General features: G+C 41.3%; 3 protein-coding genes across 9 annotated transcripts in view; 1 reads left to right on the forward strand and 2 right to left on the reverse strand.

The window, feature by feature from the left end:
* Positions 1-13,218, reverse strand: part of AAGAB (alpha and gamma adaptin binding protein) — a 304,376-nt gene extending 291,158 nt beyond the window's left edge. Inside the window, exon 1 of one of the 7 annotated variants that reach the window (XM_057488918.1) lies at positions 13,033-13,218. In XM_057488918.1, the coding sequence (XP_057344901.1) occupies positions 13,033-13,105 (73 nt within the window). In that variant the 5' untranslated portion in view covers positions 13,106-13,218. The remainder of the gene's footprint in view (positions 1-13,032) is intronic. The other 6 variants (XM_057488917.1, XM_036932253.2, XM_036932250.2 and 3 more) reach the window with 6 other exon arrangements.
* Positions 3,173-6,787, reverse strand: LOC118935701 (deoxynucleotidyltransferase terminal-interacting protein 1-like). The gene has a single exon (XM_057488919.1). The coding sequence runs from the start codon at positions 4,167-4,169 to the stop codon at positions 3,216-3,218; it is 954 nt and encodes a 317-aa protein (XP_057344902.1). The 5' UTR covers positions 4,170-6,787; the 3' UTR covers positions 3,173-3,215.
* Positions 13,219-13,349: 131 nt separating the features above from the next.
* IQCH (IQ motif containing H) overlaps positions 13,350-15,613 on the forward strand; it is a 233,156-nt gene continuing 230,892 nt past the window's right edge. The window contains exon 1 of the mRNA XM_036932248.2: positions 13,350-13,419. Coding sequence (XP_036788143.2) covers positions 13,369-13,419 — 51 coding nt within the window. The 5' untranslated portion in view covers positions 13,350-13,368. The remainder of the gene's footprint in view (positions 13,420-15,613) is intronic.

Here is a 15,613-nt window from a genome sequence, read left to right on the forward strand (position 1 = left end):
CTGCCACAATTTGTGCTCAACAAAAAAATATGGGTAAATTATTTAGTCCAAACGATTGTTAGGAATAATGTATAATAATACATAAAGCATGTGTGTGCATATGTGCATTATTTTCATTGGTAAATTTTCATCATGTGGTTATTAGGAGAAACTTGGTCTGCTAAAAATGAAACCTTTTTAATAAAAAGACCCTAAATTTAAAATAAATTTAAGACTTTACCTTTAACATAGGCAGACTTTGAAATTAACTCTCAAATTTTTTCAAAACCAGAATTGTTACTCTTAAATTAACAGATGGTCTGTGCTAATATGTGAAAGCTTACCTTGTCTTTTTAAGAAATCAACAGTTCTTTCTGCTTAATTTCTACCTAAAGTTATAATCTTTCATTAATTATCAATCAATTCCATAGGAACCAGCTGTGTCCCTCATGCAGCATTATGACAAGTTCAGGTAAGAAATAAGTGGGAAAAACAGATTAAGTTATTAAAATCAAAGATTCTGTTTTCATGTAAATGTCCCACAGAATAAAACCTCCTACATCAAAGTCTGTGCTGCAAAGTTAATATTCCAAACTTCAAGCAGGTGGCATGGCAATAGGCCAATAAAAGCACATATGGAAGAAAGCAAATTAAACCAAGGAGAGTAGCAAAAAATGTATACACTGTTTTTTTTAAAGGGTAGGAGGAGCCACCAGATGGAATCTCTCTTCATTCACAGGTAGTTTTTTAAAATAACAAGTTGATTATCTTTTTAAAGGGGGAAAGCACAAAGAGCAAAACAATGAATCCACTGGGTAAGGGGGAAGGCACAAGGCACAGGGACCAGCACGCCACCATTGCCACAGTTCTTGATGTTTCCTGAACTGGCTGTACTGTTAGAAATTGGAATAAAATTTGGGCTGTGCTTTACTGAAATCAGCATCTTCAAACAACATGAAAAAAATAAAATCAATTAAAATATACTTACTAACTACAATTTAACATATTGGGATCCATTAAGAGTGGTTCATTTTATTGATCAGCGTTTACAATACAAGAGAGCAAACCAAAGCATATTACTCAGAGCTCTTAAGAATTCAATTTTATACTGTCTTTGATTTTCAGATGATTAAGGTATTTACTTAACATGAAAAGAAACTTTTTTCTCTTTTCTCTAAACCTAGATGAGAACAGAACCAATAAATTGGAAAATGAATTTCATCTTTCAGTGTTTTAGTAGTTGGGATGTTTCTTTTATATAATTCTTCGTGCTGCCTAAAATAATTTGACAGCTCAATTTACTTACCAGACTTTTTAACATTTTATGTCCAATCAGATATTTTCATTGAGGCTGCATATGGGCTTTATTATCACATCTGTGCCATATTAGAACTAGAGAGAATAGTAAAGACTGTCTGATTCCAGTTATGATCAATATCATAATGTAAAGTTTAATTTAAAAAATGTAAATGTGTATGCTGAATTAGCTTTTCCCCTTCAGCTTTCCTGGTTTGGTTTCAAATGTTTAACAAGTTTATTCTTTTCCAAAATAAAACAAGTCATTCGAACACTTGTACACATGGCTAAGTTTCTGGAGATCAGCTGGTACAATTCATTAATTTCACAGATGAGAAAATTGAGGGCCAGGAAAAAGAAGCCACTTGCCTAAGGGCAGCAGTGCCTAAAACCAGCAAAGCCTAGAACCTAAAAAAAGTCACCAGCATTTCTCCTGCTGCACTGTGATGCAGGACACACCGTGACATTTGGCATCTGAGCTAGATCACACTCAAGTGTGTAGTGGTCACAAGCCAAAACTAACCTATGGAACTACAGTATCCTCTGACCTTTTAAGAAAACCAAAAATAACAGCCAAAACAAGAGCACTCGTAAGACTGTGGCACAATTAACCCATCAGAAAACTGTCTATGGGTTTCAGGTATTTACTTGTCAAAAGTGAGTCATAGTGATCTCGTGGTGTTTTTTTTTTTTTTTGCCAGACAGATTTCCTAGAAAAATCTGCAGTGGTCTCCCTTCTTTGCCCTTCACTAAACTGAATTTTGACGTTATCAAAGTGACACACCAATAAAATCGAGAGCAGCTTCTCTCTCCTCCTGGTGGCCGTCGGCCTGTCTCACTCTCTGTTGGCAGCCACCTGGTGGAGCTGTCATACATCATTTTTTAAGAGACAAATTCTAGGTGATTAATTGCCAGGTCTGTTACTACGAACTTTGTTTCATGGCTTAAAATAGTTAATTTGTAGTGTTTTCAGATGACAAGTTAAATGTCAATCCAGTTCCAGTAGCAAGTATAAACTTTTCTGCCAGTTTTAAGTGCAAGTATTAATCTCCTTCCCTGTTTGAGAAACTGTTTTACATAAGGACCAATCCTCCAGCAACCCCTATTTACTTGTCACTCTCTTGATGAACTTATTTCCTCTGTAGTCCCAAAGGGCAAGTCAGCGAAAAGACTCCAGAGAGCGGAAGAAAGCTGGAGCCAAGCAGGCACTTGAGCTCAGTAACCCTACGACTCCCTCCCCCTGCTCCCCGGCTATCCTACAGTTCCCTCCCTCGGAAAAGGTGTAAGTTTGGTAAGCCAAAGTAAAGAAAGGCGGCACCTAGCTTTTTATGGTTCAGAATCAGCAAGAGGTGATAATATTCTTTAGCAGGAACCAGGAAGCCAACTGCAGCGCCAAGGTGAATTCCCCGACCACCACAAACACGCGCTCATATTTTGTCTCTCACTCACTCACACACACACGTTTGACACACATTTCCCTTACCTTACTTCCTCACCTATCCACTCCAGCCCCCCTCCTCCCCCGCAAAAACACACACACAAGTGCATTATAAACTAAACACACTGATAACTGTTTCGGATTACTCCTATCTCCTCCAGTAGAATTAAAGACACTTTTTTTTTTCTCCACTTATTCAAGTTTTCTTTTATTCCTTTCAACAAATTACTTTTAGGCTTTTTTTTTTTTTTTACCATCTGTGTTTCTGTTGCAAACTATTTACAAACTATCTTATCCCAATAACTTTACCAAAGTATAACTACATGCCAGTCTGGGGGTGCTCTGCAGTGAGTCACTACAAACTAGCCCAGGCACAGCTTAATGCTGCTGAGATCGTCTAGGAGCAGTCCCAGCTGTGGTATGAGGGCCGTGGAGGGTTGCTGCCAAGTGTCCCCAGGGGAGTGGGCTTCAGGTCTGTGAAGATGCTCCAACAGCACGATGCTCATTCTCTGCGTAGTGTCTCCATGTATTTTTTCATTTTCTCAACTATCCAGGAGGGTAGGACAAAGGACTTCAGCTCCTCTAACTTCAGGTCCGGGCACCCTTTGTAGTCATCGCTGGCAGCGAGGTCCTGGATGTCCTCCTCGACGAGGAGGCAGGCCATCTTCCCCTCTGTTGCCAGCATGTGATGCTGCCCAACCAGCCAGTGCTTGTCCTGAGGGTCAGCTGCATACTTAAAGAGGTATGGGTGCTTGATGTAGATTCTCCCTCTGGTGCCCCCCATCCCCAGGGCCTTGTTGACTTGAGATCCCAACACAAAGGTGGTAGATTCATTCAGCCGAGCTGGGTCCCACTTGGGGCCTTCTCTGGGATTTGGTTCACAGGATTTTGGTTTCCGTACCTTGCCGGCAGCTGCCTGGTCATTTGAGATCATGTGTCCAAGAGGCCGTTCCTTCCTCTTTTTGGGAATGGGGCTTTCGCGACGGGCACATTCCTCTTCTGCCTGCCTGGCACGCTTTATTCCTGGAAGCTCAGGGATCGATCTGGGCATTACTTTTTCTCTACCAGGAAACAGTACTTTAGCCCGTTCTAGGCAGTTCCGACAGGCCTCCTGGATCAGCTCCTCTGCATCCACGTCTTCGCCGACATTTTCTCGCACGTTCAGTGCTCCCTTCTGGAAGAACTTCATGTACTTGTTGAAGACAGTCTGGATGTCCTTATTGATGCTAGGCTGCAAGACAGCTCGGAGGAGGTCCATGGAGATGGAAGGGTCTGTGAAGCTTGTGGTGATCTGTGGGCGATGGCCCCTTCGCGGCACCTGCCGGTGCTTTATCATTACATTCCAGGGGTTCTTGGGAGCCAGCTGCCCCGCTGCGTCCGCGTCTCCCAGCTCGGGGCCGCCCCGCTCAGCCCCGCCGGGTCCCCGCGGCTGCTCGACGTCGCCAGTGGCCTCCATGGCGCCCCAGTCACCGCAACCTCGGTCCGACTCTGCCACCGGCCGGGAAGTGGCCCCGTGACATCACAGAAGCTCTCAGCTCGCGGACACAGAAGCATGACGCCGCGCGCTGAGTTACCACGGGAACCAAACTGCTACATGTCCGGGGTTCTCGGACGCCCGGAGATGCGCGTGAGCTGGGGTGGGAGAAGGGCTCGGGTGCCGCGGAGCCACAGCTCTGGTGCGTCACCCCGTTCGCTCAGGTCTGCTCTTTCTCCAGGTGTGTGCGGTCTGGCGCCGTCCTCTTTCCTGCTGCTCTCTCAGGATTAGTTGCGCCTATTAAATTTTCTAATTGTATCCAGTTTTAGGAGGAAGCCTCTGTCTCTCCTCTCACGCTGCCATCTTTGGGCCACTTTTAATACAAGTAGAATTAATGTACCCTTAACTAATCATGACGTCCTTTGTGAAGAGAAGCTGTCCAATGGTTAAATCGTATTTTCTATGCCCTGAGAGAAGGCACAGTTGCCACCTCAATTCAAGATGCTCCTTTCAGAAATCAGCACTCTTCTAAGAACCCGGTTGGTTTTAGTCTTTCTCACAGAACCAAAGCTGCCTTTACAGCCAGGTCTCATATCCTACCACCCCAGATCCGAGTGTCCTTCATGGTACCCCGTCTTCCAGGGACCCCTGTTCCTCTCCCTTCCCTCTGTGATGGCAACAGAGCACAGACCTGGGGTCAGGCCCACCTGCCTTTGATCAGTGGCCCTCTATGAGAATGACAGAGAAACCTCTCTGTGTCTCATTTCCTCACCTACAAACAGGGGACAAAAATACTCAAATGGCTTCTCAAAGATTAAATGAAACAATGTCTACGAAAGCACAGGCCGCCACTGGGCACAGAGCAGGACCCAGGTTGCGTTCACGTCTTCCTTCCTAGTTCAGTTTTCTGTATAGGTGACAGCACTCTTGACCAGAGGGTAAGTTAGAGACGCATAAGCAAAGAAAGCAACATGACAATTACAAAATAAACACCTCCTCTAGGCTGCTCTGGCCACTCCCTTCCCAAAATATGCCTTCTCAGTTTTTTCTTTTCCATTGTTAAGGCACAGATAGAGACAGAAGAGAAAGCAAGTAGGGAAATTACAGGAGGCAGCAGAGTCTTGACATCAGCTGAAGGGGAAAGTAGCCATTATGAAAGAAAAGAACTGAGCAAAATGTGATTCAGGAAACAGTAAGAAAGCCAGGGTTTTCATTAACCAGCAGGGAAAGAAAAAAAGAGATCTTTAAAAATCATAATGGCTCTATATTGTTGCAACAAGTTACAATTTCATATCCACAACTGCATGAGGATATCACACAAGGTGGGTGCTGCTTGGTCAAATACTTTGCAATAGTTGCTAAGAAATTATTGCCCAAGCAGTAGGAGCGGATCATCCTGCTGCAATGCAAAGGGCCTTCGCAGCCTGTGTGGCATTTAAAGATTAAAACTGTGCGACATTAGAGTTGGGACAAACTCTGGGAAATTCTTATCTGTGACTCTCTGAGGAATCACCCTGCAGCCTCCTGGTGCAGGTATGAGCAGCCTTTGCTTCAGTCGATGCCGTCACAGGGGCAGCCTTAAGCTGCTGAGGGAAGAATCACTGGATCAGGTCAAAGTCACATACCACTTGCCTTAGCAAGAGTACAGCAATTTCAGTTTGCTTGCGACACTTTTCCTCACACACTCCTATCTCCAGTCACGCTCTAAATTCATATTTCCACATGCTTTAGGGCTTTTTATATCACAGTGGAAAAGTTTTAAAAGTTGAAGCACAGGAAATCTAACTCAGTGCTTCTCCTTTTCTTCAAGTTTACTTTCTCCCAACAGCCATCTGGAACTGATCACCACCGCTTCACCTTAAAATAACTGGGAGAGAAGGGGATACATGGCCTCTGCTTGCCCTTAGAAGACCTCACAATGCAGGGAGAGACAAAGATGCACAGAAGAACAGAAAGAAGCTTGCAGAAAGGGTAGAGAGAATATGGAGAAGTGTTTTAAGGAGAACAAGGAGAACCATCAGCCTCTGATTTTACAGGCTGCATGCAAAGACCACTTTATCCATCCCAGTGGCACAGCTGATGGTAACTCCTATTCATATGAGGGGAAGGAGACGTCTTTGACTTTCATTACTATTACTTATTTGAAACCACAGTTCTAGACACACATCTAAAGTAGTAGCTCTTTATGTGGAGGTGATTTGGGCCCACAGGGGACATGCATGTCAACATCTGGGGACATCTTTTGTTGTCACAAGTGGGGAGATGCTACCAGCATGTAGTGGACAAAGGCCAGGACCAACTGCTGAACGTCCTGCAGCAGATGGGCAGCCCCAAGCACCAGCAGGGCTCAGGCGGAGAAAACCTCATCTACAAGCAAAGGAACTTGGGGAACTGACTTCGCTCAGTTCTAGAATATAAGTTCTGGAATGCAAACTTCATTTTATTCTCCCTCACAGAACTGAAACTAGGCTTTAGAGACAGGCAGCATAACCCCCCAACCCAGACACAAATGTCTTCTTTTCATTTGTATCTGACAAACTCTCTCTGAAGTGTCTTGTTTAATTATTTTAACTACACAAATTACTTGAAAATACCTTATGAATGGTGGTTTTCTGGAAGAAAGCATACATAAACCTTAATAGGAAAATTATATTCAAATGATAATTTTTCATAAATAAATAAATAATGAGTAATACAACTTCAATAAAGATGCAAAGTAATACAACTTTAATAAAAAATGCCAATGTCTGCTCAAGATGACAACAGTATCCACAGAAGGTACTAACTTACTCTGAAAGAAGATAAACATGTCTGTGATGAATATTCCAAACCAGAATAAGACTGATGAACATTTACTCTGTAGCCCCTTATATTACTTTCAATATATATTCAAATATTGAAAATAAGTTTGGTTCATTGAAAAACATCATAAAACTAACAGATCCAACGTCCCACTATCCAAAAGGTTTCAAGAAAGTTAAAATTATGATTGGGTAACACATGGTCGAAAGATCATGGAAAAAGATAACGACAATAAACTGGACTTAATCAAAAGTTCAAACTTTTGCATTTCAAAAGATAACATCAAGAAAACAAAAAGAAAGCCACAGGACAGGAAAAATACTTGCACATTACATATATGATAAAGGACTTGTAACCAGAATATACAAAGTACTTTTACAACTCATTAATAAGATGACAAAAAATCCAATTTAAAAATGGGCAAAAGATATGAACAGACACTTCACCAAAGAAGACGGATGAATGGACCATTTGCACATGAAAAGATTTTCAACATCGTTAATTATTAGGGAAGTACAAAGCAAAACCACAAGGAGATACTACTTTAAACCCACTAGAATGGCTATCATCAAGAATACAGACAATAACAAATATTGAAGATGAGAAACTGGAGACCCCATGCATTGCTGATGGGAATGTAAAATGGTGCGACCACTCTGGAAAATAGTTTGGCAGTTTCTTAACAGTATAATAATTTCTTAGAATGTCCATAATAGCTTTATTTATAACAGTCAAAAAGTGAAAAAAACGAAATGTCCACCAACTAATGAATGGATAAACAAAATATGGTATATCATATAACAGAATATGAAGTACAGGCTGTAATATGCATGAATCTCAAAAACATGCCAAATAAAAGAAGCCAGACCCAGGAGACCACATATTATATGATTCCTTTTGAATAAAATGTCCAGAAAAGGCAAATCTATAAAGATAAAAAGTACATTATAGTGACTGCCTAGAACTGAGGGTGGGTAAGGGGAGCAACCAGAAAAAGGGGTAATATTTCCTTCCAGGATGATAGAAATGTCCCGTACTTACAACAGGTGAACTTTATGCTATTTAAATTACACCCCAATAAATCTAAAAAATCGTGAAAGCTGGAAGATAATGCCCTCATTTTACTGATTCCTCATGAGGTGAGGCACATGTTTTAGATACTTAGAACAAGGATGGTAGGATGGCACGTGTAAAGACACGATGTAAATATCTGTGGAAGGAAAAGTTCATTTGCTTCAAGTCAAATAGCTAGGAAGAAAGTAGTAACTGCTCAACTCACAAAAAAATTTCCCCCACAAGAACACTGAACAACCCCAGCAGAATTCAGACAGAATGGCAATTTCTTGTGTCAGCATAACAGTGCTGCTTATTACCAAATGATCATACATTTTCTGAACGTACTGACTTTGATCCAAGCACGATAATACTTTTCCCCCACTGTGTGTAGAACCAGCTTTCAGTCTGTGTGGAAAATTGAACCCTAAATAGGTAACTTGTTACTGAACCTAAAACATCATAAAGGTCCTTTAAGAGTTTCAAAACTGTCCTCTCTGCCTTAATGTACGTCAGTCTTGCTTTCTGGATGGGTAATTATTAGAGATGTGTTTGTGGCATCTGCGTGCACTGGCTCCAATGTAAACACAATGTCATGTCCAGATCATCAAACACTTGGAATTACATAATCCAATCAAAGGCGGAGTAGTCCGACCATAACAAAACAAGCAACTTTGCTTAAGCGAAAATCGTAACTTATTCCCAGAGTAAAACAAAAGGATCCATTTCGAGTACCTCAAGCAGCTATTAGAAAAATGCAAATTAGAAGCCCCAAGTGCTTAAGCCTGTTCTGTTGCTACAGGATGTGAGCTAAACTGTGCAGCATTAGCCCCTACTTTTGAAATAAGGATGTTTTCCTTAGTAAATTACTTTGAAATCTCTTTGTAAGCATAGGGGGTCTGACAGACCTAGAAATAAACTCCCACTCATGCAGAATGAATGTTTCCCAAATAAGCAGTGTCATAAATAATGGCTGGCTTTGCTTGTGTAACCCCAAAGTCTAGTTTACCCACCATATAATTGAAGTATCTGGTCTGCAGTTTAGAAACCTGAGGACCAGAGGATTGTTTATACTGGTAAGTGCATTTTATGGTAAATTCAGTATAAGTGCATATACTGGTAAGTTTGATTTCTGCTCCAAACTGCTCCAAAAGTGGAGTGTGTACAGCAACCTTATAATGGGGCTAGATTCTTCAGTTTTCAAAAAATAAACATACACACACACATACACACACAGAATAAGAATGCCAGAGGTAAGAAGCATTATATAATCTAACGTGAAAATAAGTAACATGAAAACATAGAATCTTACATCTAGAAGGGATTAGAGATGATCTGGGACAACTTTTTATTTTAATGTTAATCCTACAGAGTATGATTGACTAAGAAATAATATATCTCTACTTTGAGTTCACTCAATTGAGAAAATAAAAATCCAGGCACTGTTAAGGACTATCAGACATCCATAATGCTCCTTTCAGATATAGGTCTTCTGGGCAAAGGTATTTTTTTCTTCACTCAGAACTAGGACTTCAACCATCCTAAATGGAAATGCAAACATATTTTAAAACCTTCTTTTAGGGGTTAATCTTCTCTATCATTTCTTACACCAATGCACCATCTTAAATTTAAATGATTCTGACTGCTAAGGAATTATAGCAACCCATTCACACATACAAATCCTGAATGTGAAAAGATGCTTCAGAACATACGAGTCACCTAGCACTTCCAAGTCACTGTTTTTTCATTTATAAAATGAAGAGAACCTGACTTCATGACTTCACGGGGATACAAGAACCAAACTAAACAATGTGAAAACAAAATACGGTATATCATACAACAGAATATGGGAAGAGTACTGATATACATACAAATGCTTGCTATGATTCTAAGATCTGCAGATTCCCACTAAGGGAATCTTGCTCCAAATGTTCAGATGTAGAGCCTGAATGGCTTATAGTTGCTGTGCTGGCATTACGCACTTTAAAACCAGGCAAGTCTCCAGGGACTTTTCTTTCTCAAGTTCTTTCTAGGAAAGTACAATAGATGTTAAACTTAGGTATCTACCTGCATTTGAATATTTTCACAAGGAGCACATCCATTCACTACCTCCCTCTTGAGGGCGGGAAGAATACCTAATAATCAGTTTAGCTGAGTGGCTGGCACAAAGACGAGCTCTATGCTTAATATCCAGAATAAAAGTAAAATGTTCACATAAATATATGTCAGGTGGAATGAGGCCCTGGAGGACAGACACTTACTGTCACACTGCATACAGCCTTAAACAAGCTTCTCAAGTGTCCTGAACTTTCATTTCCCTTTACAAGTCTACACTGTCTATAGTGCCCCTTTTATATGTCAGACATCCCCCCAGAATATAGTAAACAAGGCCTCTGAGTGATGAAATGATAAAAAAAGTTTCTCAAAAAATCCATGCATACACTTTATCTACAGCAGAGGCCTACTTTTTTTATTTCATGTATATTTATAGCAAACTTTGTTGTTTGGCTATGAAATATTTCCCACCATTGGTTAAAAGCAGTAAAATTTATCAGATGTCAAAGGAAAGAGAAACTGGAGAAATCCTAAATGTTCCTCTTCCGGATGCATGGAATGAAACTGAACCAAAGGTAGATTAGATTCAATTCAAAATCATACTATGGCCTGGTAACACCAAAAACTTGGCAAAAGTCATTCATTACTGGAGTCTCCATCCCTTATGCCAAAATTAGACTCCGTTCATAATTCAATTTTTAATTATAGTAAAACAATGAGCTGTTTTTGTTTTTTTTGAACTGAATTGTTCAGCAAATACTGCATTCTATTGTTATCTACTGTTTCCCTACTCATTAACCTGGGAAGAAATGATAGCACCCTCTTTTATAGTTCACTTTTTCTTACTCAAGTAATCTCTCTGCTAACTGCTTCTTTCACAGAGGAAAGGTCATCTAATTTTAACCAACATTAATGTTGGCTTTTGAATGATCTAAAAGGCATTTCACATATAGAAATAAAGTTAATAATTTTACAGAATTTCACCTCCAATGATGCTAATATACTTTCTAAAAAAGTACAGTGTTACTATTTGCCATCTATTGGTACTCAGCTCCTTCATGTCTGCCAATTCTGATCCTTAAAGCAGAAGCTAGAGTACCATAGCTTCAGAATACTTAAGTATTTCTGAGATTGGCTTTGAAAGGGCTCTTATTTCAATAATGGAAATCCAAATGCCTGTAAGTATTTTGGAAAGTTAAATATACCAAGAGTCTTATGAATCCATCTTATGAATCTGGAGCCAATTCTGGTATGTTCACAAATTCTGATATATTGCTCTATGTACTATAGGATGGAAACTAATTTATGCTGTAATGTTAAAGGAAAATAATAGGAAAAAATTATATATGAAATACTATACAAGAAAAATAAAAACATGTTTATATATAGTCACTTATATATATACTTAAAAATATAAAAATATTTTAAATTCTTACATATAAAAGTAAAAAGTTATTTATTAACTATCAAGATAAAAATTACATGTGAAATGTAACTACAATTTTTTTAAAAACCTGTGTGTTGAAAGAAAGACTGGAAGGAAATGTACAGAAATGTTAACTGTAATTGTGTTTGTGTCATGAGACCATGACTGACATTTTCTTGTCTCCATATGCTAAATCTTACTTAATGAGTATGCACTGTACTTTTATGAAACAATTTTTTAAGAATGAGGGAAATAAATGGAAAGGAGCGCTGTTCAAGAGAAGAGAAAATGGCAATAATTAGAGCAGTTAGTTACCACTTAGTAAGTGCTCTAATTAAATTTTTACCCTCCCAAGAAACTTTTGGAGTGATCACAAATGATAACTTATGATTAGTTATAAATAAATTATAAATTATAGAATATTCATACTAGAGGGACATCCTGCCTAATTCTGTCATTTGACAGACACAGGAAAAAAATACTTGTACGATGCCTTACAATTCATAAAGTGCTTTCAAAATGTCCTATCACTTGTCCTTAGAATAATCCTGTAATATAGGTTCATATGCACCATTTTAAGGATTAGGAAACTGCAGGTTAGAGAGATAAGACGCTTTAATAATAATATCTACCATTTACTGAATGTTTGCTATGTGCCAGCCAAGCTGAGCACAACCATCGTGTGAAAATCATTTTACAGCTAAGATAACTGAAGGGCAGAGGTTAATTGTGCTATCGTATAGCTGAGAGTCACTGCTCTGAGCCCAAGCCACGCATTTAAAACAGGAGTCTTGAGTTATAATCAACTTCAGAGTCCTTTATTGGAAGAGATGAGCCTCTGACCCAGTCCTATGCTGTTTCTACGATACTGGTCTCCTCGCCTACATTTTTTTTTTTAAGTTACTTAGTTTGCCACTATGAAGCTCCGCAGAGGCAAGGACTAGGCCCAGAAATAACCCAAAACTAATACTGGTGGAGAGCCTATGCCTCAGGAGGAAGGCAAGGCGGTTATACGCGTCACTACAGAGTGGAGGGAACAAGGCTAATAAGTCTTAATATTTACTTCAAGGGGAGGCCAAGAGGAAACATACTCTGTACTTCAGGAGAAGGAATAGCAACAAAAATCACAATTCCTGCACCTTACACCCGACGAAACTCCGTACAATTTCCAGGGAGCCCTTGAGTACTTTGCAAACGATTCCCGCAACAACCTGCGGGCTGGGCGGGGTACAGTCAGTCCCACTTTACAGAAAAAGCTGTACGAAATGCAACAGTGAGCCGGGTAAGCAGAAAAGCTACGAATGTAAGAGCTAAGGGGGAGACCCCTGCGGGAACTAGGCACCTCGACCCTGTCTGAGCGGCACCCGAGGGGCCTCAGGCCCCCCGCCAAGTGGAGGAAGAGCCCGGGCCCCGCGGCGGGACAAAGGCCCAGAGGGAGGCTGTGGTCCTGAGGCTGCCGCCGACGAGACGAGGAGGCTTGGAGGTCGGTCCAGGAGCCTCGCCACTTACGTTGCACCAGTCGGTCTGCGGAGAAGGTGGACGAGCAGCTAGTGACAAGAGCACAGGGGACGCCCGCGGCCATAGCTGCGCTGGCGAGCCAGGTGGGTCGGGAGCCGCTTCCGCCTTGGGCTGCACCACAGCCACCAGCGCGCGGGGGGAAACACGCCAGGACGGGCGCGTTCTCGGAAGGAACGGCTACCCTGACTCCTCCCTCGCCCCCTCTTCCGCTGCCGGCGTAGAACAGGCCTGGCTGCGCGTGGTGTTGCCATGGGGACGGCCGCGCTAGTAGGTTTCCGCAACTGCCGCGCTCCGCTCAGCCGGCGGTAGCCCTCCCTGGCCCTGGCCATGGCACGGGAGGCTGAAAACCACGACCCCATCGGATCCATCTTAATCCAGGTGGGAAAAGGGGCCTCTGCCCAGATAAGACGCTTCTGAATAAGGCCCGGCAGCGTCCATCTGCTTGCGCCCAGCCATTTGGAGCGCCGCCCCCAGACCGCTTCCAACTCGAGAGCGGCACAGCCTCTCGCCTCCCAAATGTGGCGACCAGCCTCACACGTCTCTGATGCCTTATCCTGGAGATTGCGCTCCAGAGGCACGACCATTCTGCCCCCGGTTAAACTCCAAGACAGTACACCCCACCCGGGAACCTTTGCTTAGGAAAAATCCATCTTATACTGGGGCACCATTTAAAAATACTACGTTCTGAAAATTTTGAACCAACGATTTGGTGGTGTGGGGGAAATACAAATCAGACATATTGAGGAGGTGATAAGAAATTGGGGGAGAAATAGAAATATATGAGCTGCTTTTCTTAAGCACCCAAATTATTTGGATCTTCAAGTCGCTTGCAAATAAGTCCTGGGGGTGTAATGTACAGCATGGTGACTGCAGTTAATAATACTGTTTTGTATAATTGAAAGTTGCTAAGAGATCTTAAAAATTCTTAGCATGCACGCAGAAAATTATAACTGTGGTGTGGATGTTTACTAGATTTGTGATCATTTTGCAATATATACAAATAACGAACCATTATGTTGTATGCCTGAAACTAATAAAATGTTATGTGTCAGTTATATCTCAATAAAAAAAAAGTCCCTTGCTTGGGACACACACAGGAAAATATATTAAAGATAAACTGGACTGCAAACCAAGTTCAAGTTTTGAACATAAAAGTGAGAGATTGAAAAACTCAGGGAAGTAACTTTTTCTAACCTAAGGGGAAAATATCCAGAAAGCCTGAACTTTTCCAGTGTAATTCAGTTTACACTTAGATTTCTCTGAAATGGTAAAAGCATTTTGTTGTTTTTCCAAATTAACGTAATTTTAAAACATTTGCACATATATCACCACTTTTAACTCTTTTAGCTCCATGTGACCAAGGCTTGAAGTCATTTGCCTAAGGTCACTCCATTAGGACTCTCACTCAAATCTGTCATGGGTTTAATTTTTCTTTCTGCCAGCATTTTGGTCTCTTACCTGCCATCTGGGAGATACTTCTTTAAATGCACCTTTTCCAAAATACAAACCGCTAAAGTCACCAGTTTCATAGACTTCCCCATTATGAATCATGGCCTAATTTTACCTCACCTTTTATTATCTTCTTTCACCAACACCCTAGGAAGAGTTTAGCCAAACTGCAAAGACTGAGGGAACCGTCCCCACAAGACTGCCCTCACTCCACCCACAGTTTAGGAGTCCCCACAACCACCCTATCTTTAGACCAGCAGCTGTCTACAAATTTGGGGGCCCTGATCCCCCACCTTAGTTGACTTCCTAGAGTGACTCACAGACCTCAGGAGAGCTCTATGGTTACCATTACAGTGTTATTATTGCAAAGGGACATAAATTAAAATCAGCCAAGGGAAGAGAGGCATAGGGCAGAGTCTAGGAGGGGTATAATGGGGCTTCCAATCATCCTTTGTCCATGAAATCATGGATGGCATTACCTCCTCCTAGCCACGATGTGTGACAATGTGCATGGAGTATTGCCAACGAGCGAAGCTTACAGGAGACTTTGGTGTCCAGAGATTTTACTGGGGCTTGATCACACACTGGCCAGTGGGTGAACTTTCTTCTTCAGCCCTTCCCAGAGGTCAGACTAATGCTTTCAGTCTCCAGTTCTTCTAGAGATTGGGACTGATACAGCATGATTCAAAGCCCCCATCATAAATCACATTGTCAGACAAGTGGCTAAAGCCGGAGCAAAGACACTCCTTCCAAACAGGACACTTCAGGGGGTTGAAGATTGCCTCATGGTACAGACCTCACTTTGGTAAGGTTGATTCTTACTACACATACCCCCTCTAAATCCAGGGCCCATTTTTACAGATTCCAAACAATTGAAACACTAGCAGCCACTGCTGCTTAGAAACAGCTGTTCTTCTCCACAGTATACTTCATGTTGACTACAGAAACAATTAAGTTTCTCTTTAGCTTCCTCTATTTCTTCATACCTGGAACATCTTTAAGAAGGAGACCAGAATCTGGAGAGAATTCTCACATTAATTTCACACTTTCCCTTGAGATTATTCTATTTCCCAAGGCTGCTCCCTGTGTGGTTTGGAATAGTGTCGAATACTGTATTGACTGA

Source organism: Manis pentadactyla, chromosome 11 (genome assembly GCF_030020395.1).
Source record: "Manis pentadactyla isolate mManPen7 chromosome 11, mManPen7.hap1, whole genome shotgun sequence".
NCBI classification, from domain to species: domain Eukaryota; kingdom Metazoa; phylum Chordata; class Mammalia; order Pholidota; family Manidae; genus Manis; species Manis pentadactyla.

Bases quoted from the DNA above. Each gene is read 5' to 3' on its own strand.
- LOC118935701 (XM_057488919.1), bottom strand. From the start codon at position 4,169: ATGGAGGCCACTGGCGACGTCGAGCAGCCGCGGGGACCCGGCGGGGCT.